This window comes from Hydra viridissima, unplaced genomic scaffold, assembly GCF_058129835.1.
Source record: "Hydra viridissima isolate aposymbiotic clone 2 unplaced genomic scaffold, HvirCarnegie_v1 scaffold_3, whole genome shotgun sequence".
NCBI classification, from domain to species: Eukaryota; Metazoa; Cnidaria; class Hydrozoa; order Anthoathecata; family Hydridae; genus Hydra; species Hydra viridissima.
Window position 1 is genome coordinate 20,392,284 of NW_028324302.1, and position 24,084 is coordinate 20,416,367.

Sequence of the window (24,084 nt, forward strand, 5' to 3'; positions counted from 1 at the left end):
TTTAAAATATGCAAATAAATATTGCTATAGCTTCTATTTATATAGCCATTGTGTGTGCCTATATAATTTCTTGTTAAGTATAAATACCTAATAATACTAGATATTGAAATTATTTACACACTGACTGAGACTCTTCATATCATGAGTTCATAAATTTTTTTAATCAGGCGTTAAGAGGATCCTCAAGATAAATTGAATTTTAATTTTAGACTAGAACTGGTCCTTACTGTTTCGTTCAAGACTAAAAGTAAGAAAACAACAAAATAAAATTAACAGCTTACTTTAAAAAAATACACATTTTATGTTTCACCAAGAAACCTTCAGCTGTTAACATTTTAATTCCTTTTTTAAAAAAGGCGATAATGTCATGTTACGGTTGAAAAAATTTTTGAAGTTCAGTTTTAGGTCAGTAACCAACCCTAACCAATGTTATAACAAATGAGGAACCTGTTAAGAAATCATTAAAATTGAAATGTATTCTTAATTTCCTGACTACAGTTAAAGTTTAAATCCCCATGTTTCTTCAAATACGGTGTTGTGCGTTTCTACCAACACAGTAATCGTTCACCCACCAACACAGTAATCGTTTTGGTAAAATCATAAACGAAAGGATTTTTATTTTATCTTAGCAGTTATAATTACAACAGAAAGATAAATACTTGACACGTGACCAAGAATATTACGACCCAATCAACAGTCAATCTCATGGATGTTCTTTAGACAACGTTGTTAAGATGAAGTATTTTAGAAATTTTTCGTAGCTTAAAAATTTCTTTATTATTTAAGATTTTAAGTTTTTTACATTTATTTACTTTTCATACTAAAAAAAAAAGACAAATAAAATTGAAATTATTTTATTTAGTGCTTCATCATAAAATATGATTAAATTATCTCCGGTATGAATTGAAGGACATGAAAATAGATTTTATATACATAAATACATAGATACAAACACACACACACATACATACATACATACATACATACATACATACATACATACATACATACATACATACATACATACATACATATATTGTGTATCGCTAAACACAGGATTCATCCTGAGGTAAAGGCCCAGTATGGGAATTTAGTATTCTGTTATTATTGTCGCCACAACTAAACACGTTAAACATTTCATTGTCACTTTTCCAATGAGGGTGCTTGTAGCAACATAATCCGTTAGATACTTCCGATGATGGTTTATGCCCATCATTAGAGTATTTATAAACAAAATTTCCTTCGTTAAACGCGTTTCTTATTTCTTTTTTTAAGCGTCTGTTGGTTCTCCTCAATTCCCTGGCAGTAATTATTTTATTTTGGTTTTCCTTTATCACATTACAATTAGTTAATTGATCAATTTTTTTAGGTGCTTGCGTTAAGCAAGTTTTTTTGACTTGTAACGATTGGCTACGAACGTCGTTTGTGTTTGGGAGGCTTTGTTTATATTCCGATTTCAATTTTAAAGAAAATGGGTTGTTAAACTGAGACGGCTGTTGGTATAGACTGTCGTTGATGATTAACGGAGAAGGTTTTTCGAAACTTTCAACACTACTGAGCCTTATTTTGCCGTTCTTTGAAATTTGGCTACTGCTAAGTGCTATATTTTCATTGTCTTTTTTCGTATCGTTAATTGTTCTGTTTTTATTACTCTTCTCTGAGCTAATGAGATCAATCTCTTCTGAATGTACTCCATTTGTTGATCGGTCATTCGAACCGATATAGTTTTGTTCGGATGTTAAGTAGTTTTGTTCGGACGTTAAGTAGTTTTTTTTTGGCAATGTTATAAGTTTTGGTGTGGGTAAAACGGTGGAAATAATTTTTTCTTCTTTGGAATGTGAGTTAAAACTTTCTGAAGATTGAGGATCCTCCTCACAAGTTTTCGTAATTCTTTGTGACTCTGTTAGGTGACTGTTTTCAAAATCAACATTTTCAGTTATTTTTTCGTCGTATTTATCGTGCTGTGAAGATTTCGATGCTTCAGTAGGTCGATCGATATTTGCTTGCCGCGAAAACTTTTTAGAAAAAGCAGAAGTTTCAGCTGTCGAAGAATATTGTTGGAAGGTTGCAATTAATGATTCGATTCCTACAGGTCTAACATGTGTTGAATCAGGGTCTATACTAGTAAATGTTAAATTAGCAGACTTTAAAGGAGAGATTTCGGAATGACCGGAGTTATTTACTGGATTAGAGAGATTTTTATTATCGTCTTTAGAAATTATTATTTCATGGTTCATACTGCATGTTTTATTATTTTGTGGTGTGGGGGGGACATAATTTTCAACATTTAACTGTTGAACTTGTTGTGGAGGGATGGATTTTTTCCGGACTTCCGGTTTTATTATACGATGTTTTGCTTGAGTTCTTTGTATATGCTCCTCGTAAGAAGGAGCTGCAGGTTGTCGTCGTCGGTCAACGGAGTGAAATACTGTATTAGGTGTTGCGGAATATTCTGTCGAAAAATGTTTAATTACCGGATGCGAAATGATATACTTTTTTGGAACGATTTCTGAGTTCTGTTTGATAGAATCTATAGAGGCAGGTTCAGTTTTGCGTTCTGAATCGTGATCTTCATTTTTTAAATTTCTTTTATGTTCAATGAGCTCAGCGCTTGTTGTTGTGCTGCTTAACACGCGCTTATGTTTTGGATGTCTTAACAAGTTCCTTTGGAATATTTCATTAAAATCAGTATTTTCATGGTCAGAAGCATCCCCGCGACCATTTTCATCAGATTCGCGTTTAATATTAGCATGTAACGTTGGTTTGATTGCTGATCCAGCAGCAAGACTTACAGAATTTCGCTTTACATCATCTGAGTCTATTGTACAAATACTTGAATCACTCAGAGCAAAAGGAGAATCTAAATTACTTTTTGTGGGCGTAAATACTGAGTCTATGGGAGTGTTAGGTAGTTCTATTTCTTTCTCTGAGTCGTATTTTTCCCAATCTGTCTCATCTTGCCGCAATCTGTATATTGGCTGATCTGTCCCAGAATCAGAATCTTCACCTGGACCATCTGTAAACTGAATTTCTACCTCGTTCCCAAGAATATATTCATTTTCAGGCCCGAAAATTGTGACAAAATTATCTATCAGGAAGCAAATAAAATCGCTTGTTCGACTGGTTTGTTCCGTTGCTTCCATTCTGCTGGTTGATGGTGGCCACATAATACTTTGAGAAACGCATATTGATAAATTATACGAGTTCATGTTATTTCGGTCTGAAAATCTCTGTATGTGATGCAACACACATATAAATTTCATTGTCAACTCGTAATTTTCTTTCGGTAAAAGTAGTAGAATTCTAAAAGAATAAAATTAAAAAAAAAGTACAACAAACAATTTTAATTAAAATGACATCATGTGTTAAAAAAATAAAATGCACACACATAAAAAGAAAAAAAAAATACTTCTTTATTTCATCTGCACGCGTTTCAACATTTGTAGTCGATTTGGTTCCGACTAAATTTTCATATAGCGTGGATGGAATAAGACTGTCAGGCATTGATCTAAAAAAGTCTTTAAGAACTGCAGCCAGCACAATGACGCTCGTCCCATCCATATTTTCATCTCTACCTATGGAAAACAAACGACTGGTTTGTTACAGCCAACTGAAAAAGAATTCAGCTTCAAACAGGTTTCGAACCTTCAATACAAGACTTAACATAAAAAAATATTACTTTCGAAAAAATGGAAGTTTTAGATGCGCAGTATTTTGAGTAGGTAAACAAATTGTTATTTAATTGTTTACAAGTATGTATACAAGTTGTAAACCACTTGTTTGCAAGCTTGAACGTTTGTAATCGTGTCTTTTTAATAAACGTGATTACTTGAGGTACAACTTGTTTTGGCAATTTGTTCAGTTTTAACTTTTAGGTGACACGAAAAACTCTGTAATTCGCTCTACAAAAACTCTTACGTGACTTAACGATCAAGCGCTTAGATGCTTCTGAAAAACACACACTACAACATCGAAACTCTCTGTACTCGCTGAGAGCAAAATCTTTTGCATGCACCAGTCAAAAAAACTGTTTTTACATATTCATTCTAAAAACTTTTAATTTTAGTACCGGTATCAAGGTTTTGTCTGATTTCCTTAGCTGTTCTTTGCAGTGCAGATTTTCTAAAAATTCCGGTTGTCCCAGGTCCTCTGCGAAATAATTGCACCAAAATGCTCTAGAGAAAGATTGATAGATTGAGTGGAACACAATTTAATTAAATTTTCGATTAAACCTCACTATAAAAACATAACGGTTTTTACTTTTTGGAATCGCTAAAAAAGATACAAAAAAAAAAAAAAAAAAAAAAAAAAAACAGAATTAAAGTCAAGTTTATATTTTAACGGATGATATTTTTGTATAAGCAGTATTTTTACTTCATTTTTTAAAGCTCTTACAAAAACATAAAAAACGTTGTTCTGAAGAGAACAAAAAAGAGTAATCTACAATCCACTTCCGTTACCTGAATAGGTTTCGGAATAAGCTCTTCTTCATTTGATAGAGATGTAAGTGGCAGTCCGAAGAGTCTAAAACAATCACAAATTTGTAAACAATCCCAATTTTCATTCAACTCGAGATTTTTTTGTTTTTTAATTTGCTTTATGTTTAAAAAATTTCTTCTAAAGTACTTACTTCCCAGACTCCTGATCTAAAAGTACTTACTTTCCAGATCCATGAGGGTATTGAGAAGAGCTATATTTAGATGTTTTTTTATTCATGGCCCAGTTGTAGATAGGAGACTTTTTCATAGGATTTTTCCACTTCTTTTGATTATTAATTAAATCTAAGAAAATGTTGAAAAAATAAATGTGAAAATGTTAAATGTTGATCAGCAAACAACTTCAACAACAACAACAACAAATTTTTAAATGAGCAAACAACTTGACGTAAAAAGAAAGTTTGCAAGTAAAATTAATGCCACAGCTGGTTTAAAAAAAAAAAAAAAAAAAAAAAGAAATGTGGAAATACCCAAGCTCATTCGGTTTCCTGTCTGTTTACTTTTTCGTAAATAAAATTGACATGATGTATCAAAATCAATGCCGTCGCTTTCATCTCGAAGAGAATCACGCATTCGACTGTGGTAGACTTTAATTGAGTATGGAATCTCATGGCCTAAAAGTTAAGATTAGTGATATCGATAGATATTTTTAATAGGCCGTTGCTATTTGAAGCGCAATGCGCTCTATGCAGCCATATGCTACTCGGAGTGCAATAGTGTACTCATACACTAAATATATATATATATATTTTTAAATCTTCTTGATGTTAACCCTGTCCCCATCCCTATCCCAATCCTAATCCCTATCCCTATCCCTAACCCTAACCCTAACCGCCTATCTAACCAGCTTTATTGTGAAATATAAATCGCACTGTTATAATAAAATAATTGCGCATGCGTGTACAATATTGCGCTCTGAGCAGCTTATGGCTATGTAGAGCGCATTGCGCCCTACGAAGACACTTCGTTTTTAATAAGTAGATTTTCTTAGGTAGATAATAATAATATACAGATAAATTTTAAATGGAATTGGAAAATATTGAAATATTTTTTGAAGCAAAAGAAAATCTACTGGGCAAAAGTAAACAGATTTGAAAAAAATAAAGTAAAACAAATTGAAAAAATAAGTAAAACAAATTGAAAAAATAAGTAAAACAAATTGAAGTAAAACAAATTGAAGTAAAACAAATTGAAGTAAAACAAATTGAATACCTAAAAGCGGACAAGGAATTTCTTTTGAAGCGAGCCATAGCTGATATAAACTATGTTCGTCAGGCTAAAGATTTTCAAAACCAAATTATTGACTAAAAGTCATTTAAAAATAAAATAATAATGAACTTTCTGTATAATATTTCTACATCTAAATGCTTATGATTTGACAATATTTACCACACACCTGGATTTGAAACTGTTCTTGAGCCATTTTGACGACTGCTTTTGCATCATGCTTAACAGTAACAGTCAAAGTTGCACTCTAAAAAAATGTCAGAATTCGTTTTATATTTACAGCATATTCTTATGATTTGTTTGGAACGGGTAGCAAAACAATTGCGAATTTAAAAAATCTACTTTTAAGTACAACCTGAATAGAGTAGCTGTCTTCTTGATTGATCTTGTTTATGACATTGACCGTCACCTCCTTCAACTCAAGGCGTTCTTGTTGCTCATCACGACATCTAAAAAAAGTGTCTTTTATAACAATGATTGATGTGCTATAGTACAAAAACATTTTTCATCGTCGCAAAATTTTAAAGAACTTACTTTTGCAAGGTTTTATACCACAGATCTTTTTCCTCAGGAGTGCTAAAAATTCATCGAAAAAGCATTTAATAAAATTAAGAAAGAAAAGAACTAAACCTATCAAAATGAAGTGTAATAGAGAATAGTTAATTGCGTACTTAAATCCTGCAACGTAGTTGACTGTCGGCCATCCGATTGTAAAACATTTTTCTGGCGGTAGAGTAGTCTCAGCGACATCGTCTATTGTTGTAGACAACCATATTTCGCTCACTCGAACTTTTTCTTTTAGTTTAAATGTAGAAGCAGACCTTTAAAAAACAACTGCATTAATTCAATATTGTATTTTCTCAACCTTGCGGTAACCATTGTTGTTACGAAAAAATCAAACGTGAAAAGTAAGAATTATTTAAGTAATATGAGAGAACTTACTTTGGTTTTGCAACAAGAAGCAAGTCGTTAAATAAAAACATAAATCGCTCATTTGTGGACCCCATCTAAAAGTAAGAGGAATTTTCTTTAAGAAACATACTGTCGCAGTCCCCCATACGTTTTTTTTCGTCCTAGTAAAATTCACTTTTTAAAGCCAAAATAAACAAAATAAACAAAATAAACAGTTCGCAAAGTTCGCGTTTACATAAGTAAGCTTAACGTGTCCCTCTTGTACATAAAGACGTCGCATCGGAGTGCTTGGCGAATTGCTTCCGCTGTGATTAAGATCATCGTTTGAATGTTTTTGCGAAGACTCAATATCTGAAGCAAGGTTCCTAAATTTAAGTTTTATAAAGTGAACAAGAACAACAAGAGATAGGAAAAAAATTTTAAAAAATTTGATAAAAGAGTTCTAAACGCAAACCCGAAAGAGAAGTTTACAAATGTTTTTTTTTTTTTTTTATTACATTTGTTTTTACATTGGACACCTTATGCATATAGCTTAATAAGCATCGCTATAAATTTTATCTCTTAAAATTTATTTAATGGAAACGATTTTTGTGGAGAAATATTTTAAGTTGTTTTCCATCTACAGATTTTGATGCCATCAACGGATATGACACCATTTACCAATTTCAAGAAACGAATAACAATTTTTTAAAGACGATAGGCTTTTTTTTTCACTTCTGCATTCCCCTAATTTCACTGCCACTTTGACATATTTTTGATTTCTATCTTCTTATAGATTTCTGGTATTTTTACATTCTTCTTGTGTTGACGCACTAAAACTTTAAAATGTAAGGGAAACGGAAAATATCTCGTGTTCCTGTTTTTCTGAGAGTTTCTTGATCTGCGCTCTCATGACTTCATTCAACCTTAATGTAACAGTCCTAGCTCTACGGTAAATAAAGCAAAATAATTAGATTGCATTATTTCTGACGCAAACAAAAATACTTCATCATATAAATGTAGGGTTTACAAAAGATTTCCAACGTTCTTTTTATAATAAACAAATGACGCCGCCAATTAGTGATACTAAACCAAAATACGAGCTAATTTCAAAATATATTTCTTTACAAAGAAATTTTTTGAATTCATAGCCAGAACACTAAAAGGTTTGATTTTAAAAAATAGTAAACAATGAGATGATTATAAAAGAAGAGTTTTAAATTGAAAAGAAGCATTTCAAATTTAAAAAACGGTTTTATGCTGGTTTTATGTCATAAAGTGGAAGTTGAAGTTTTTATATTTTACCTTCTACACCAATCACCGTCAAATGTTTCGTCTTTAAAAAACGCTGAAACGCTTTTTCTTCTCATCTGCGGTGAGGCACCTGGTGATTTAACTGATCCTATGCGTCTATCTTTTCGCTTTGCATGTGACCTAAACTTTGCTAATGCTGTAGTTGCGAGAAGCAAAGATCGGACTTTTTTCTTATCATCATCTTTGCCTTGATCGTTTGTTTTGCTGTGATCCGGTATTTTCTCTTGTTCCACAAAACGCAATTCTTTTACGCTTGTAAGACTGAGGGGGCGAATTTTTTTTTCGGCCATATAAGTTCCTGTTCCAATAATAGCAAATGTATTAATTACTGGTAGTTCGAAAATTGGAAGTTCGAGACTGTTCGTCGAGTTCATTTTTAATTTGGGTTCTTTTATTTATGTAACCAAGGTTCTTTTATGTAACCAACGTTCTTTTATGTAACCAACGTTCTTTTATGCAATAACAGTTTGCGAATCAATCTAGTAGCGAGCAGCGGTAGCAGCAACAAACATAATAAATATAGCAATGATAAAAAATATAACTTTGAAATAAAAAAAAAGTCTTCGTTAACTTTTCCTTCAAGATCGAGATTCACAGTAAACTCTTAAAACGAAAACATTCTGAAAAAAATCTATCGGATGCCAGAAAACAGCTGCAAAGCTGACACTGTTGGAAAACGAAAAAATATCCAATATTCTTTTCCGAACTGCTTTACACAGCGGTATATCTTAATTAAGTTTTAAAAGCGCTATTCTGCAAGTGTTTTTATCTGATCGTATTTTTACTTAATAACGATAAAGTTCATTGAGTCATAATCGGCATAGTGTTTTCATCGGGATTCCGTTGAGGAGAGATAATTCGACCTTATTGAAGAAAAAAGGTTGTTCAAACATCAAATTGGTTTAAGTTATTACGAACAGAGTGCCGATTAAAGAAAAACTTTTGTTCTTAATTGTTGAAGATTATTCCAATGTAATGACTGTACTTCAACCAGAAATAGGATTTATATTTTACTAAAATTTACTAAAAAACGTTTAAACGAAGCTAATTACTAAACAATGCAGTAAGAAAGTTGCAATTTTTGACTGCATTCGTTGTCAAAAACTAAAACAGCGAAAATTGTCTGACAAAATGTAAACCACTACGCACAAGTTTTATTAATTCTACGACATTGTTGCACTTATTTACCGAAAAACATAAACCTTAAACTGAATTAAAAAAACGTCCTCAGGAAACTTTACTATATCGTCCGAAAACATCAAGTGTTGAGTTCTTACTCTGAAGTCATAAATTAAAACGAGTGTTCAATGGAATCTATATTCGTACAAACAATTTGTCATTTATAAGTTTGACGTAAGAAAGTGGTCTGAACTGATATGGATGCAATATAATTGATTTTATATTTAAAAAGAAAAATTTCTTTCTTGCAACATTTAATTAATATAAAAATAAAAATCCGAGTTTTCTATTTTTTGTAAAACAACATTTTTAAGGCGTTTATTCGCAAGCAGCTCTCATTTTTTATTCCCAAGCAGCTCTCATTTTTTAGGTCATAATATATCTTGATAAAATTCGTTAATGTAACGTTTTTATTCGTTAACGTGTCGTTTTCATTCGTTAATGTGGATATGAAAACCCCTAACAGACCGAGATTTGTTTTTTAAGACGATTTCAGATGTTTGTGACCTTGTTCTAGTTATATTGCTAAATGTTTGAATAAAACTGGCTTGTAACATCTTTAAAAAAATATTTTAAAAGAATTATTTTTGAAAAAAAAAAAAATCATTTTTGTTGGTTTAAAATTCTAAAGGTAGTTTAAAGCAGTACCGATTTAGTAAAGCAAATTTATCGCAACAAAAAATAATATGAGACACTTACGAGTTAAATCTTTTGTAGAGACGCGGTGAGTTGCTAAGAACATGATGAAAGCGTCGGGATGATTTCTAAATTAAAATTCAAAGTCCGGGTCAGAAAAGAATTTTTTCTAAAAAAATACTACAGCTGATTGCAACGAGTCAATATATTTTTCAAAACATATTCAAAGCATTGATTAAAATGGGGATGGAAAAGTAAATCATTATTATCCTCTATTGATACACAGAATGTCAAGATGAAGGTGAAAATATTTATAAAAATTGCTTTTTCAACAACTGATATTTACAACAATTTTCATGGTTGAGAGATTTTTTTTATGTTACGATTTAAAACTTTTTTTTTTTTTACTTTTTTTTAACAAGAATTTTTACCCTCTTTGCAACCAACGCATTACAGAGTAAAATTTTTGTTTTTAAGAAAAAGCATAGTTTCTTTGTAAAAAATTTTACAATGATGGTTTTTTTATGATTAGACGGTTGATTTGGACCGTGATGAGCACCGGTTTTATATTTCTGAACTAGATACCTCCAACTTCTCTTATTGTCTTCAACTAAAATCTCGGTTCCGAAAATACCAGGGAAAAGCGAAACGCAAAAAAAAAACAAAAAAAAAACAAAACAAAGAAAACAAAAAACAAAAAGAAAACAATGGATGATAATGAGAATAAAGGCGACAGTTAAAAAACCCAAACAAATTCTGGAAAGAATGCAAGTTTAAATTATTGGAACATAAACGCAGCAACACATATAAGAAAAGTTCTTTCTTTCTAGATACATAAAATTTTAACATAAAACCAGTTAAAAAAAAAAACTTACGGAATCTTGCTCATCCAATGAAAGATCAAGATCGAGGCGATCGTTTGGAAATTTTTCTTGAACTTCACTAATTTTATACTGTCAAAAAATAAACATTTTTTGTTACTAGAATTTTTTATGTTTTTGTTGGTACAAATTGTTAACATATGAAGTAAGATAAAAAGTTTCGGGTGTTGACGTTTTAAAAATATGATTTCTTTTAAAATAACTAAAACTTTAAAAAAACTGTGATAGTAATCTTTACTCCTCTATCGTTTTAAACCTGTTTTTCTGACGGAGAAAGTTGTTTAAGAAGCTAAAATGCCTGCTTTAACTAAGCATTAACGTATTTTCAGAAGTGTCATTAACACTTTGGAAAACAGTAGTTCACGTTTTTCTGTCTTTTAAAATATTTGTCCTTTAAATAAGTTTTGGTACAAATCGAACTCAAGGAATCTCAAGAGGAAGTAAAACGAGAGGAATAATTTTTGAAAGAAAAAGGTCTTTTATTGATAAAGTAACAACAAATAACTTTTTTAAAAATTCAATTTTCAGAAATCTGGCCAAATATGACAATTTGATTTTATCACATTATATTGTTAAAAACTCAAATTCTAGTGCCCAGTTGAAAATCAAAAAGCATAAAAATGTTTTTTCTTTTTTTTTTAAAAAAAAAAAAGGCCATCTATCAATATTAGCACTGATATTTCGAGTTTAATCGTAGCTGCATAAAAATGGCAAGTAAACATAGGACGAGATAACTCGTAGTTGGCGTCCTAGAAAAGACTGCAATCTACGAGTTATCTCATTGTTGGCAGTCAACATGTTAAGTTACGCGCGTCCAACAGAAACAACAAAAGAGAAAAATATCGTTGCACAGAATCAAGAGGTCGCAAACCATATTTATTTAAGAGCATTTCTTACCAACAGAAAAAAAAAAAAAAAATAAGCATTTTGTTGTAAATTTCTTTATTAAAATTTGATTGTTTAAATGTTTAATTAAATTTGATGTTTTTTTTGAACGTTGTAAAGGAATTTTTATTTAATAAAGAATTTCAACGTTATTAAATTAAAACATCTCTCAAAAAAAAAAAAACATTAATCTTTTCTCAAAAAAAACCAGCTTTCTAAAATGAAAATCTTTTCGAAGATGTCGTGGGTGGTAGCGGTGACAAAAATGAAATGTTTTACTGCGGCTATGAATGGTATTCTTTTAGCAAAGAAAGCATCGGAAGGTAACATGCTGTATTATATTTTGATTAAAAGTACGTTCGTGCGGTTTTTAAGTTTGTACGATTCTTATGTGGCGAATGTTAAAAAAAGTGATACGAAATAACACCGACACGCAAACAGAATTAAGAACGTTTTGAGTTTTTTTTAAAGGAAAAACCTAAAACTACTTTGAGCATGTCTTGTTTTAAAACCGCTTTGTAAATTGATGTTTGAAAACTTCAAAAAAAATTTTTTTATAAGTGAAATGCTATTGCCTTATTTATCAATCTTATTCAATATCTCAACATATTTGTCTCAATGCATTTTTTTCTAGAACAAGTTGTGATCTTGTAATTATGACAGAAACAACTTGTAATGATCAGAAAATGAATTACAACAATGCCCAAGCAACCAGTGAATAATAAGTTAATACCTTTGGGCTATCCCCGTGCAACACATTTTTCTCGATTGGAGAGTTCCCAATTTCAATACCGTTAAAGATTTCCTCATATGGAGCTTTTCGTCTCATTATTGGACTGGTTATCCCTGAGAGCGCTTCTTTAATACTTCCCCATGAGTTTTTTCGTTCGATTGGTGTCTTCGGTAACAAATAGTTTCCAACGCTGTGGTTTTTTGTTAAGACTTTTTGCTTTTCTTTGTTGAAAAAGCTTTTTTTTCTCTTAGTTTGCAGGTCTTTACTTTCATCTTCAGATTTGTTTCGCAGTTTTAATGTTTTTCGCGTTGAATTTTGTTTTGTTTTTCGGAAAGCTATTCTTTTTTTGACATTGAGGTTTTCATCGACCTCGACCACTTTTTCTATGTTACTAACTTCTTCAGCCATCGAAAGCCCTTCCTCTTGTCGCTTCCAGTATTGTATTAAAGAATGGGTTTTATACATTCTAGGGTCATCTTTTGTTTCTATTTCTCTCATAACTTCCGATTTGATGACCTTAAAACGAGGATCAAAATCGAAATTGGCATCAGAAATTGACATAGGCTGTTGTTCTCTCAATTTGCTGAATCTATCAGGACTCGCGGGACGTGATGATGTTACTGAAAGCGTGTCTTCACAGATGTATAAATCGTTGCTAGAAATTTCCTCCGCTTGAAAGGTTTCGACCTGTCCTCTTTGAACAACAACTGTATTTCGATCACTATCCTTGCTCGCGGCATCAGCGTCTAGCCAAAGGCGAACACTTTTACGTTTTTCCTCTACTGAAGGAGAAATTTTTCTAGGACAGCGAGCATTTGTAGATGTACATTCTGAATTGGTAGCATAAGTAGATGTACTTTCTGAATTTCCACTCGTTTCCTCGGTAACACTGCTGCTATCGCAGCAAATGTCAGGATCGTGATGATCCTCTTTACCAACTATAGTTACTAAAGAGCTGGATAGTTTCGTCATTTTCCTTGTAATTTTATAACTTGAAAATTCACGAAACGTAGGAATTTCATTTAAAAAAATACCTGTACGGTTTTCAACGAGTTCACGCGTTTTAACATTCAGCTACAAAACTTTGTTGAGTATTGCGCTCAAAAATATCTCGAATTATTTGCAGTCATTTGTTTGCCTTGCTGTGTATATTTAGATTATCTGTAGATTACAACATGACATGTTCAAAGTTATCTTTTTTGTATAATCGTTCTATATTTTGAAGAATTCACTTTTTGTTAGTTTGAACATATACTTTTTAATCCCCTTTTTTTAACCCAGTCTCCCGTTTACAGATTTCATGTGTCATAAATTATATTGACTCGCGAAGAATCGGAGAGACGTTTACCACAAACCGATCGTTTAAAAACCTTTTTTAAAAATGTTTGTTTAATGATTATGGCTCGAAACAATTTTCAGCGCAATAAAATTTTTTTTGAGAAGCGCGAAACTTTTTTTTTTTATAAACAAATTTGTTTTATTTAGACTTTGAAACAATCCATGACAAAAATATTATATTGAGTCATCGATCAGTCAATATTAGTTTTTGTGTTTTTTTCACAAATTTTCTTACAAATTAGAGTTGGCATCTAACGCTCAAGGTCGCGCACTTCATAAGACTATAGTTTAGCTTGCAGAGCTTTGTAAGCATGCGTTGGGAAAGTAAAGAAGTGAAGCTAACCGCATTGTTTTGAGTTAAAGTATGGTTATCTGTCAATTTGTACTTCTTGATTAAAAACAATGGCTGTTGTTAAGCGTCGAGCAAACACGATTAGCTAAATTAAGATAACAGTTCTTGTGAGTGATCGGTATGACGTTCGAGGGGTAGATTTATCAAAAAATGATTGTTTATATCAACAAACCAATTAAAACATTTTTTTAGTTCAATTGGAAAAGCAAAATATTATGATGAAAAACCTCAGATCATCCGAAATCTGATTCAAGAAAAGATTGATGCAATGTTTAGAAGAAATTATTAAATTTGGAATAATAATTAGCTAAGACGCCATTTTCTTTTCTAAAAGAATTTTTCAATGAAGGATTATTAAAGACAATTTAACGCCTATTAGTTTTCTTTGTTTACAAGAATTTGATTTTTTTTAAGGCCGAGTTTCACTATCAGTAAAATTATCCGAGTTCAAGGTCCAAATGCATTGCTCTTGTTTGATAAAGAACCTATGACAGAAACATTGCAAGCATTTGCTCGTTCAAACTCAATAGCAATACTTTTTGCTCGCGTTGTGGCTGCAAAAACTTTTCAACTACTCTTTTTCAGAGAAATAATCAATAACTAATCTTTGCTTTCTTGTTTACTGGATTGGTCGCGTTAAAAAACTATGATCGTATGAACATCATTCTCTAAAGAAATTTAGTTTGTAGAAAAATTTCATGGTGAACCGTAAATAAAGCCATAATACTTTTTCTATGAATTTTATCTATTTGTAAAAAAACACTTAGTCCGCCCAAAGAATTCAAAAACTGCTTATGACCGTCATTTAACTTTCAGTCATTTAATCGTTCACCATAATCTACAAAATTGCAATACAAATTTTCTGTTCGAACGTCACGGAGTTTTATTTTATTCAAACAAAACGAAATGAATTTTAAAAATTCATAAGTTTCAATTAAAAGTTAAGCTGGTTAGAAGTGCGGTTTTCCTTTAACCTCTCTTTCACTTAAATTTTTCTCTCTTTAAGAGATGTTGAAATTTTGAACTATCAGAACCTAAAACCTCCTCAGGTGATTACGTTTAATCACCTGCTTCTTCACACCTTATTATAGTTACAAGGTTTTTGAACTTTATCCTCCCATAAAAATTCGATTAAACCACAACTTTTTAGATAAACTGTTGACTTGTTTACTCCGAACAAATTTTCGACCCAAAATTGAAAAACACAAATTTAACAGATAAAAAATTGAAAAATATTTTAATCTTCACGTTCTATTTTAATTTTTTCAGAAAATTTTTTTTCTCAAATGTAAAGAAAATGAAACCCAAAAGAAGACTTTGCAATTTTCCAGAAAAAAAACTACAATTAAAGATGACACAATCATCAGTCACCAGATGAGATCTACTTCTGCTAAACAACCTTCACACTAAAATCCACTGAAGTAAACAAACGGTTTAAATGCTTAAGTTCAATAATTGCCGCCTGTCCATATTTATGTTACGACAGTACAATTAAAGTTGTTCGGAACCCTATTTTTTTCTTCTATCGCTCTTTGAATCCAACAGAGTTAAACATGTCATTAAAAATTTTCGAGTCAAAATGTTTTTTATAAAAACTTGCATACCATTTAAAAAAAAAAAAAGTCCTGCGTTTTTGCAATGCAAAAGAGATTATTTCCCAATAAATTTCCTGTAGCGATGATTACTAACTTTTCGTTTTAGGCGGTTGCATGTGTAAAAAACTGAGATGGATTGCACTATTTTTCATAAAGCACAGTTTTTCATTGGCTGACATCATTGTACAAGATTTAAAACCTTGGTGTTTATTTTTTGCAGTTTAAATCTAAATTGATATTTCAAAAAAACTAATTTTTAAATTGTGAAAAAATCACGAAAAAAATTAAAGAGTTTTTTTAAAAAGATTTTTGTCTGAGTTGGATTAATTTTTGAGTTGGATTAATTTTTCTTCAAAATTGAAAAGACGTTTTGTAAGGATGTCAAAGAGCGTAGGGTCGCGAAAAGTTTTTTTTCCACGGTTTCTTTATCGTAGCCAACTGGTGGCCAATTATTTAACGCGTAGGTCAATTTACAATATTGCGAAATCTTAATAGTTAATCTTAATCTTCAATAAAATCTCAATAAAATTCTGACGACACTAAATTTTGAACTTTCGAAAGACTCAGACGAACGGCGTAGTAAATCTTTTTACATAAAAAAATAATGAAAAAGATCGATTGTTATTCAAATAACATTAAATATTTTTAAAAATCATTATTTAGCAACGACAAAGAAAATATTTTTCTGAACAGGTAAACAATAACTTTTCCTTAAATTTAGCAAGAAAATTGAATCATACTTCGGATGGGTAATTAGATGATTTTAGTTCCCAAATTTGTAAAATTTTGCGTTTTTTACGTTTACCGAATAAACTTTGGCAGTGTTTACATCCGACGACGAAATTATTTCCTAAATCTCTTATTTTATATATATATATATATAGATAGATAGATAGATAGATAGATAGATAGATAGATAGATAGATAAATAGATAGATAGATAGATAAATAGATAAATAGATAGATAGATAGATAGATAGATAGATAGATAGATAAATAGATATATATTTGTATTTTATGGTTGCATTCAGCCGAGAATAAACGGGGATCTGAATGTATTGCATGCGCACGTTTATGGATCTTATTGAACAAATCTTAATGCATTTATTTTTACCGTTTAGTTTAAGACTAATAAACGTGCTCGCTTTTAGATTGTAGTTAATCTCTAACATCCTATTGGTTAATGACTAGCCTATATAACTCCAGCTAAAGAGTAGTTGATGTGATATCTGCTCAAATAAAATGCAATTTGAGGTGAAAAATTTAATAACAGTATAAAAACTTAAAAAGAAAAAAACGCGTCTTTGTTTTGTAAATCCTTTTAGAGGACTTCAGTTTAAACACGACAATTAAACACGACAGTTAAATAAACAAGAAAATTCAGGTTTTTTTCTGTTTTTCAAAATTGTTTTCTTTTTTTTATTTAAATTTATATAAATGAGAAGATAATTGAGCAATCTAAGGAAGCCGAAGTCTCTTACAAAACGGGTTGACCTTGCTCAACGCGAAGGGTAATTCTAGGCTAGGGGTAGTTATAAAAAATTTCCACTTACCGTAAATCTGAATGCAAGTAATGCACTGATATCTATTGTGTTGGAACGCTTGCGATGCCTTTCTGGAAACGTCGCCTTATTTTCGTCATTATCACTGTTACATTTATTTGTTGAATTAAATGAGTTTGTTGGTCGAATGGTTCTTTTCTTAAACTTCCGAGGCTTTTCCATCACTCTGCGACGATTAGCATCAAACAAACTCCAGTCAATTTCAAAGGTTTCGTCGTTGCATGACATTTTTTTAACGACGTTTGCTCCACATTATTGTTAGTTATAAACCATTAAAATTACAAATTTGACTTTTTTCAATTGTTTTATCCTTTTTTACTGAAAAAGCTCCCAAATGTTAGTGTTTAGCCTAAGTTTAAACCAGACATCCACTTTGCTTTTCAGACGATTTAAAAGAGCAACTAAGCCAAAAATAAAAAGCATAAAACTATTCTTTTGTTTGTGTATTTCAAGCAAAACTCTGAATCAAGCGTACATTTATTTCGCTCCAGCGCTAAATTGAGATATTAAACTCTACCGAACCACTAAAGTAAATTGCCGATCGCGAATTTATGCGGAATGTTTGCGCACTAGCTTAGTGGCTACAATGGCTCATTGTAGATAAAGTCAACGATGTTTTTGACACCATTGTGGCAAATAATGTGTTTATATCCAGTAATGGTTTAGTAAAGACTATTGAGCTAATATAAGCGACGAGAAAAAATCAATAAAATTGTTTGTTGAAATTCGTTTATTCTCTGAAATTTGATAAAGTCTCTCTAAAAAATACGTTTGCCATATTCAAGGATTCAAAATTCTTATAAGTGCCAATAAAAATCGAACTAATCGCAACAGAGCAACCCTTGAGAAATTAATATTGTCAAAATAAATGCTCATTGTCCTTTTAATTTATCCGGGTTATTTCCGAATGCATCACCTAGGATCAAATAATAAGATTATCATTTGAGTCTCCTTGCTGGTTTAACAACAGCAGTTTTGTGGCTTTATTTGAAATACTTTAGTAAAATTGGAAATATTTCTTTGAAACTAAATAAAATTAATTAAAAATCTTTCAAACGTTTCGTGAATACGTTTGGCTGTTTTATTATCTAAAGCATTGTTAGCGAAGTTAAACTTGGCACGTTAACTTTAGACAATCAAGTTGCTCGCTCAGCATGTTGCGCTATTTGTGTTCCGGAGTAAAGGATATGAAAAGGATTAGGAAGAAAATATACTCGTCATTTTATGGATGTAATTCTACGGAAATCAAGGGCTGTACGTCATCCTAAGGAAATCTACGTCATTACTATGACTTTACACTTAAGTCCTGGGAGACTTTTTTTTTCCTCTCCCCTTTTTTTTCATTCCCTTATATATTTTTTTTTATTCTTTTATGTTAAACAAGTTTTTCTTTGGTATCAAACGCAACACATTTTCAGATGCTTTTATCAAGCGCATTCCTAAAATCACAAAACGTTTATTCTAACGTGTTCCAAAATAACAGTTCGTCGTGCTGTAGAGCGTAGAAACCGTAATCCTATCGGCCAAAGCAGAAGCGAATTTCTTACAACCTAGCGGAATTCCATTAAAGAAAAAAACGGTATATTTAAAGAAATTAAAAAAAAAATTTTTTTTCCATTGATTTCTTAACTTAATGGAGAAAGTTAAATTATTATTTTTATTTTTTGTCATTTTTTTAATATCTACAAAATGTTTACTAGAATCACTTGATACTAATAAACAATTAAAAGATAGTAACTACCCCCATTAAAATTTAAGTCAATCAAACCGTGTTATTAAAAAAGGTTTCAACCTAAAGAGTATCCGTAATACTCTTTAAAAAAAGTTTTCAGTGCTCTTAAAATAAGAAATAAAAAGAAAATAATGTCAAAAACATTATTTTCTTTTCGTTTCTTATCTTATGAAATTGTATTGAAAGCGATTTCTATCATAAAATGTTTTTTAAGACTTAAATATGGCTTAAAGGACTCTAATAAAACTGTTTTTACAACACTTTTTGTGATCATTTCACATGAAGAGCATGATTATTTTTTAACTTGTAAAATCATTCACAGTATAATTACAGTATAATAATGAAGGTAGTGGGTGAAGAGATGGAAATGAGCATCGTGATCTTGATCATATCATCATTATCAATAGCATCATCATGTATCATAGAACTTATAAATTAACAAAAGATAAAAATATAATTTTGTTAACCTGCTGTTCTGAGCCCAATTCCAAAGACCTTCGGTCTGCTATCTATAAGAGAATTTCAGGTGATTAATATTTTACAGATTGTTAAGTATTTCTTAGCCCAATTTCTCTAGTTAACCAAAGTATGCTTTGTTTGACAAACCAATCAAATTAACATCAATATTTTTAAAAAGAGGACAATTGCATTTGGAAAGAAACAAGATTCCTGCAGAAGAGCCATTGCAAGCTTTTTACTGCGATAGAAACTCAGAAACGCATACCTCTTTCATATGCATAAGCAATCGCATTCGAGGACTTTGATTCGCCATTTTTAAACTTTCCTTATTTAAATTTTTGTTTTGTTTTTTCTTTTAGCAGTTAAACTTATTTTGATAAAAATGAACTCTTTTGCTCTTCTACGTCTTTCTTTTACATAGAAAATTATATTATATTAAACAAAAACCAAGAATTAAACCAAAGGGGAAGATTTTCTTAGCTAGTAAATTTGTACGTATAATCGCAAAAATCCACTGAGAGGCTGATTTTCGTATGCAAATATTAAATAGTGAGTTCACTTTCTTTATAAATAAACTTATTTTATTTGTTTGTTTTTCTGTGCGCGTATCTTTTTTTGGACGAAGTATCACAGAATCATTTTTTAGATCCGGATCCTTATTACTAATTTTTTTTTTAGGCCACTTTTCTACTATTGGTGCCCCAAGCGTAAGATGAAGTTGCAGTTTTCATCAACCTTATTTGATTCCTTGTTTCCATTTTTATGATAAAAACTTTATTTTGCTTTAGGTTTTAACAGTTCTGAATATTTTTACTTAATACTATTTTGATATTTATTTTGATATTTATTTTGATATTTATTTTGATATTTATTTTGATATTTATTTTGATATTTATTTTGATATTTATTTTGATATTTATTTTGATATTTATTTTGATATTTATTTTGATATTTATTTTGATATTTATTTTGATATTTATTTTGATATTTATTTTGATATTTATTTTGATATTTATTAGATTAATTGGTATTTATTACACTTGTATTATTATCTTAATTTGCTTATTGCTAAAATGTTCTAACAATCTTTTATGTTTATAATAATATTAAAGAAAAGAAAAATTACATTAATAACAAATCATAATATAATTGATAATAAATGATAAAAAAAAATTAGTAGTAATGATAATATAAATAATATTGATGAAGATTGATGATTATGATGATCATGGTAATTATCATCATGATAATGATCATCATCATGATGATCAGGATCATCAAGATTTTGGTGTTAACAATGATAATCATTATGATGATTATGATGATTAGGATGATTTGATGATAATGATAACCATCATGATGATCATGACAATCATTACAATCATTAGGATCATCATAATCACTATTATTATGAAGATCATGAAGATCATGAAGATTTAATGGCCATCATCATCATCATCATCATCATCATCATCATCATCATCATCATCATCATCATCATCATCATCATAAAGTTTACTTTCTATTTAAGGGGATAAGATTATAAAAAAAATAAAACCTTAAAGAAGGTATCATAAAAAGATACCAGAAAGCCTTATGTTTTCAAATGGTCAAACTTACTCTAATAAAAACAAGTTTTTCCAGCGTTGGTTTTCCACTCAGACTTCCATCTCGTTTCATTTCGCGTTGATTTCAGTAGAAAGCATCAATTATAGTTTCACGTTCTTTTTATGTAAGTTTGAAAAAACTAAATGCAAATTACATTTAAAGTTTATATGAAATATTTTATGAGGGTGACAAAAGAAAAAATTAATAGAGTGTTTCTTTAAAGCTTTTTATTAATAAATCTACAATGGTTGTAAGCTGTTCATTAAGGTCAGTTACCATATCAGTTAGCTAGCATATCCCTTTAGAATATCCTGGATTACTTATAGTCTACTTGTTATTATGGATCACTTACTACTCACCTGCAATTTCTTTAAGAAATGTTAGCAAATTATAAATTCATCTTTTTTAAGTTTGATTTATTTAGCGACTAGCATTTTATTTATTGGCATAAATTTAGTGTAATTAACTCCATTTAACGCGGTTGTTCTACACCACTAAAAAATCATCAATAAAAATCTCCTAACAATCAAATGCGTTTTTTTAAAAGCTGGCACAGCGATTCTGATAACTATTACATTGAAACAAAGTGTAGATCAACTTGATATCAAATGACAAAACTTGCCAAAACAAAAACTTTGTGGCAAAGTTAACTTGAGTTGATTTACATTTAAAGAAAAAGTTTAAAAAATAAATGGGTTAAAATAAAGCTCATATTATTTTCAAAATTTAAACCGGATTTTTTTATAACTTAAATTTCTCATCCGGAATAAAACTTTTGAAAATTTATTGAAAGTAACTTTATACGAAGATTTTATATTCCATTCGCGTTATAAAATCGCGTGGCCGTGGTTTTCTTTGCGGAATTTAAAACTGCGACCAAAAAAATTGGAAACAAACAGATTGAGAAACACAAGTGCAGTCATGCTAAACGCAAATGACGCTGCCAGGAACACAATAATTTAAAAACAAAAGCAAAAAAAAACAAAAAAACAAACAACAACAGCAAACAAAAAAACAGTAATTACATTTTAAAAGAATTGGTTCTTATTTGAATTTTATTATAAAGCATTTTAAAGACCGGAACTAAAACTACGACAATAAAATACAATGATAATATTTGCTAATGAAGGAGGATGTGTTTGTTGGCAAAAGATATTTGATTTAAAGTAAAAGTTTCATGATTTCTTCATTTTTCAAAATTTATTTTCATTTTAATTTCCATTAAAATTTCTCTTAAATTTTAGTAAATAATTTAGTGTTTAAGAAGCTTAAAACAAAAGCAGATCTATGTAGAAAAAAATCTCTTACACAGAAAAAATAATTTATAAGAGCATGAGAACAACTTAAATAGCGTAGCTGCAACTGTAGTTATGGTGACTCATTTGGTCGTTTGTTTTGTTGAGCAACTAAGCATCAAGGAATGCATAAATAAGCATATTTTATTTCTTTGCCAACAACGCTTGATTTACACGTGCTCAGACCAAACAGAGTACATGTAATCTATGCGATTACAATCTATGCGATTACAATAGGATTAACCTTTGCTTTAATCTAAAACGGACAACATTCTCCCATAACATTAACGCGGAGCCCTTTTTTTACTATCAGTCAAACTTAGAACTTTGCAAATGAATTAAATACAAATTTTGTAAGTTTTTTTTTAACACGTAAGCTTGTAAGTTTTTTATAACAACAAGGAAGAGGAACAGCAGGTTTATTTACACACGCATTCTAACAAAATGTCATTTTTATTCAAACTTATTTTAATAGAAAAACCGCATTAAAACATTAAGCGCAAATATTTCTAGGCCTAAAAAATATAAATCCTACAGAAACGCAGTTTTATTTTTATGACGCAACAAACAGTTTTATATGACTGAAATCTTTCGTTGGTTTAATTCCTCTGTTACACCAAAAAAGAAAAGAAAAGCTCGAGTTTAAGAATCAAAACTTTTTGTAAAAGTATATTTACAAAGTATAAATTTAATGACAAAATACCTATAACAACACACACCAATTAACTTAATTTTGCAGATAAACGCAGGTATTGATTAATCACTCGGAAACCTGCAATTTTCTAACTGAAACCAAATATTACGATTTTTTTTTTTTTTTTTCTAAAAGAAACTGATTTTTTAAAAATAAACACTTCTAAATTCGAAAAGTAATTGCTATTTCCCCTTTGAAATCTCTTTAAACGATTACCTTCATGCCTTAATTAGCGGGATGTTTGCGGGTGCTTGTGGCTAGCCGGATGTTTATGGACATTAGAGGCCGTACATAATAAACTATTTAGTAGAAAACAAAATCTGTTAATTAAGGTTCAGGTAAAATAAAGCGATTATAATTTCTTTGTCTTACCCGTCACTTTTAAACTTGTGAGTTCATACTTCGTACTTAAAAGATGCGCGTGGTTTCTTCATCTTAAACACAGTTTAGGTGAAACGTTAATGAGTGTCAAAAAGATTGACAAACTTCTGCATCGTTGGCTTAAATCGAACCCTTTCGCATAATATTTACAAAAACTATTTGCGCAATCATTAAACATGCTACCACGGTATTTGTATAACTCGTTTCACCCAAAAAACTCTGCGTTTTTGTACTAAAGTTACATGAAAATCTTTATCACCAAATCAATAATGAAAAACTTGGTTTTTATACCTCAAGTAACAAACTTCAATTAACAATAATAATTATTCGATATAAAATCCTTTTTGAGTTCTTATTGATGTATTGTATGTTTACGTGCCTTTAATTGTAAACAAATGCACATATTCAAAAAATGTCAATATATTTTTAATGTTGTATGAACTTTTTTTGCTAAACTGAACGTGAGATTTTTTTAGAAACAATTCAATAAAAATTGTCGTTAAGATTTTTTTGACAACATTTTTTACCTTCGTATTTTCTGAATTAATGCAGATTGAGTTTCGGTTTGATGTTTACCATTTTTCATAAACAAAGAATCAACATTTAACTTACATAATTTTAAACGGCAGCCGATACATAAGTGGTCAACATTATCGTTATTAGAATTTGCAAAGCCTTTTCACAACACTTTAAACATAATATAAACACGCATCTCTAATTAGTCAACTTAACATGTAAAAAATAAAACTATTGAACATCCTTTTAACCTCCTCGTGTGTATTTTACTAATTAGATGAACACGTAAACTTTGCGTTTTAAGACAATA

At 30.3% G+C, this 24,084-nt stretch overlaps 1 protein-coding gene and 1 long non-coding RNA gene across 9 annotated transcripts; one reads left to right on the top strand and one right to left on the bottom strand.

Moving 5' to 3' along the window:
• Positions 1-838: 838 nt before the first annotated feature.
• LOC145202251 (uncharacterized) lies at positions 839-24,063 on the bottom strand. 8 transcript variants are annotated; one of them, XM_090082951.1, is made up of 19 exons: positions 23,250-23,340; positions 20,901-21,027; positions 19,289-19,330; positions 12,243-14,017; positions 10,619-10,696; positions 9,807-9,871; positions 6,871-7,000; positions 6,666-6,730; positions 6,395-6,544; positions 6,258-6,299; positions 6,079-6,172; positions 5,893-5,970; positions 5,709-5,772; positions 4,967-5,110; positions 4,661-4,781; positions 4,461-4,524; positions 4,070-4,175; positions 3,410-3,575; positions 839-3,303 (listed from the first exon to the last, which is right to left on the bottom strand). In XM_090082951.1, the coding sequence occupies exons 4-19, from the start codon at positions 13,212-13,214 to the stop codon at positions 1,047-1,049; spliced, it is 4,596 nt and encodes a 1,531-aa protein (XP_089939077.1). In that variant the 5' UTR covers positions 13,215-14,017; positions 19,289-19,330; positions 20,901-21,027; positions 23,250-23,340; the 3' UTR covers positions 839-1,046. The 8 variants fall into 8 exon arrangements, with proteins under 8 accessions (XP_089939077.1, XP_089939081.1, XP_089939082.1 ...); XM_090082955.1 differs by lacking the exons at positions 12,243-14,017; positions 23,250-23,340 and adding an exon at positions 23,871-24,063; XM_090082956.1 differs by lacking the exons at positions 12,243-14,017; positions 23,250-23,340 and adding an exon at positions 23,786-23,839.
• On the top strand, positions 11,743-20,083 carry LOC149891376 (uncharacterized). Its single transcript, XR_016451075.1, has 3 exons — positions 11,743-11,832; positions 19,702-19,829; positions 19,959-20,083. It is a non-coding gene; the product is annotated as an uncharacterized LOC149891376 (long non-coding RNA).
• Positions 24,064-24,084: the final 21 nt, after the last annotated feature.

Excerpts from the sequence above, each read along its gene's own strand:
- LOC145202251 (XM_090082951.1), bottom strand. The coding sequence starts at position 13,214 with ATGACGAAACTATCCAGCTCTTTAGTAACTATAGTTGGTAAAGAGGAT. Across the intron at positions 4,525-4,660 it reads TACCCTCATGGATCTGGAAA|ACTCTTCGGACTGCCACTTA; the intron begins GTAAGTACTTTT and ends TGATTGTTTTAG. Across the intron at positions 3,304-3,409 it reads CGTGCAGATGAAATAAAGAA|AATTCTACTACTTTTACCGA; the intron begins GTATTTTTTTTT and ends TTATTCTTTTAG.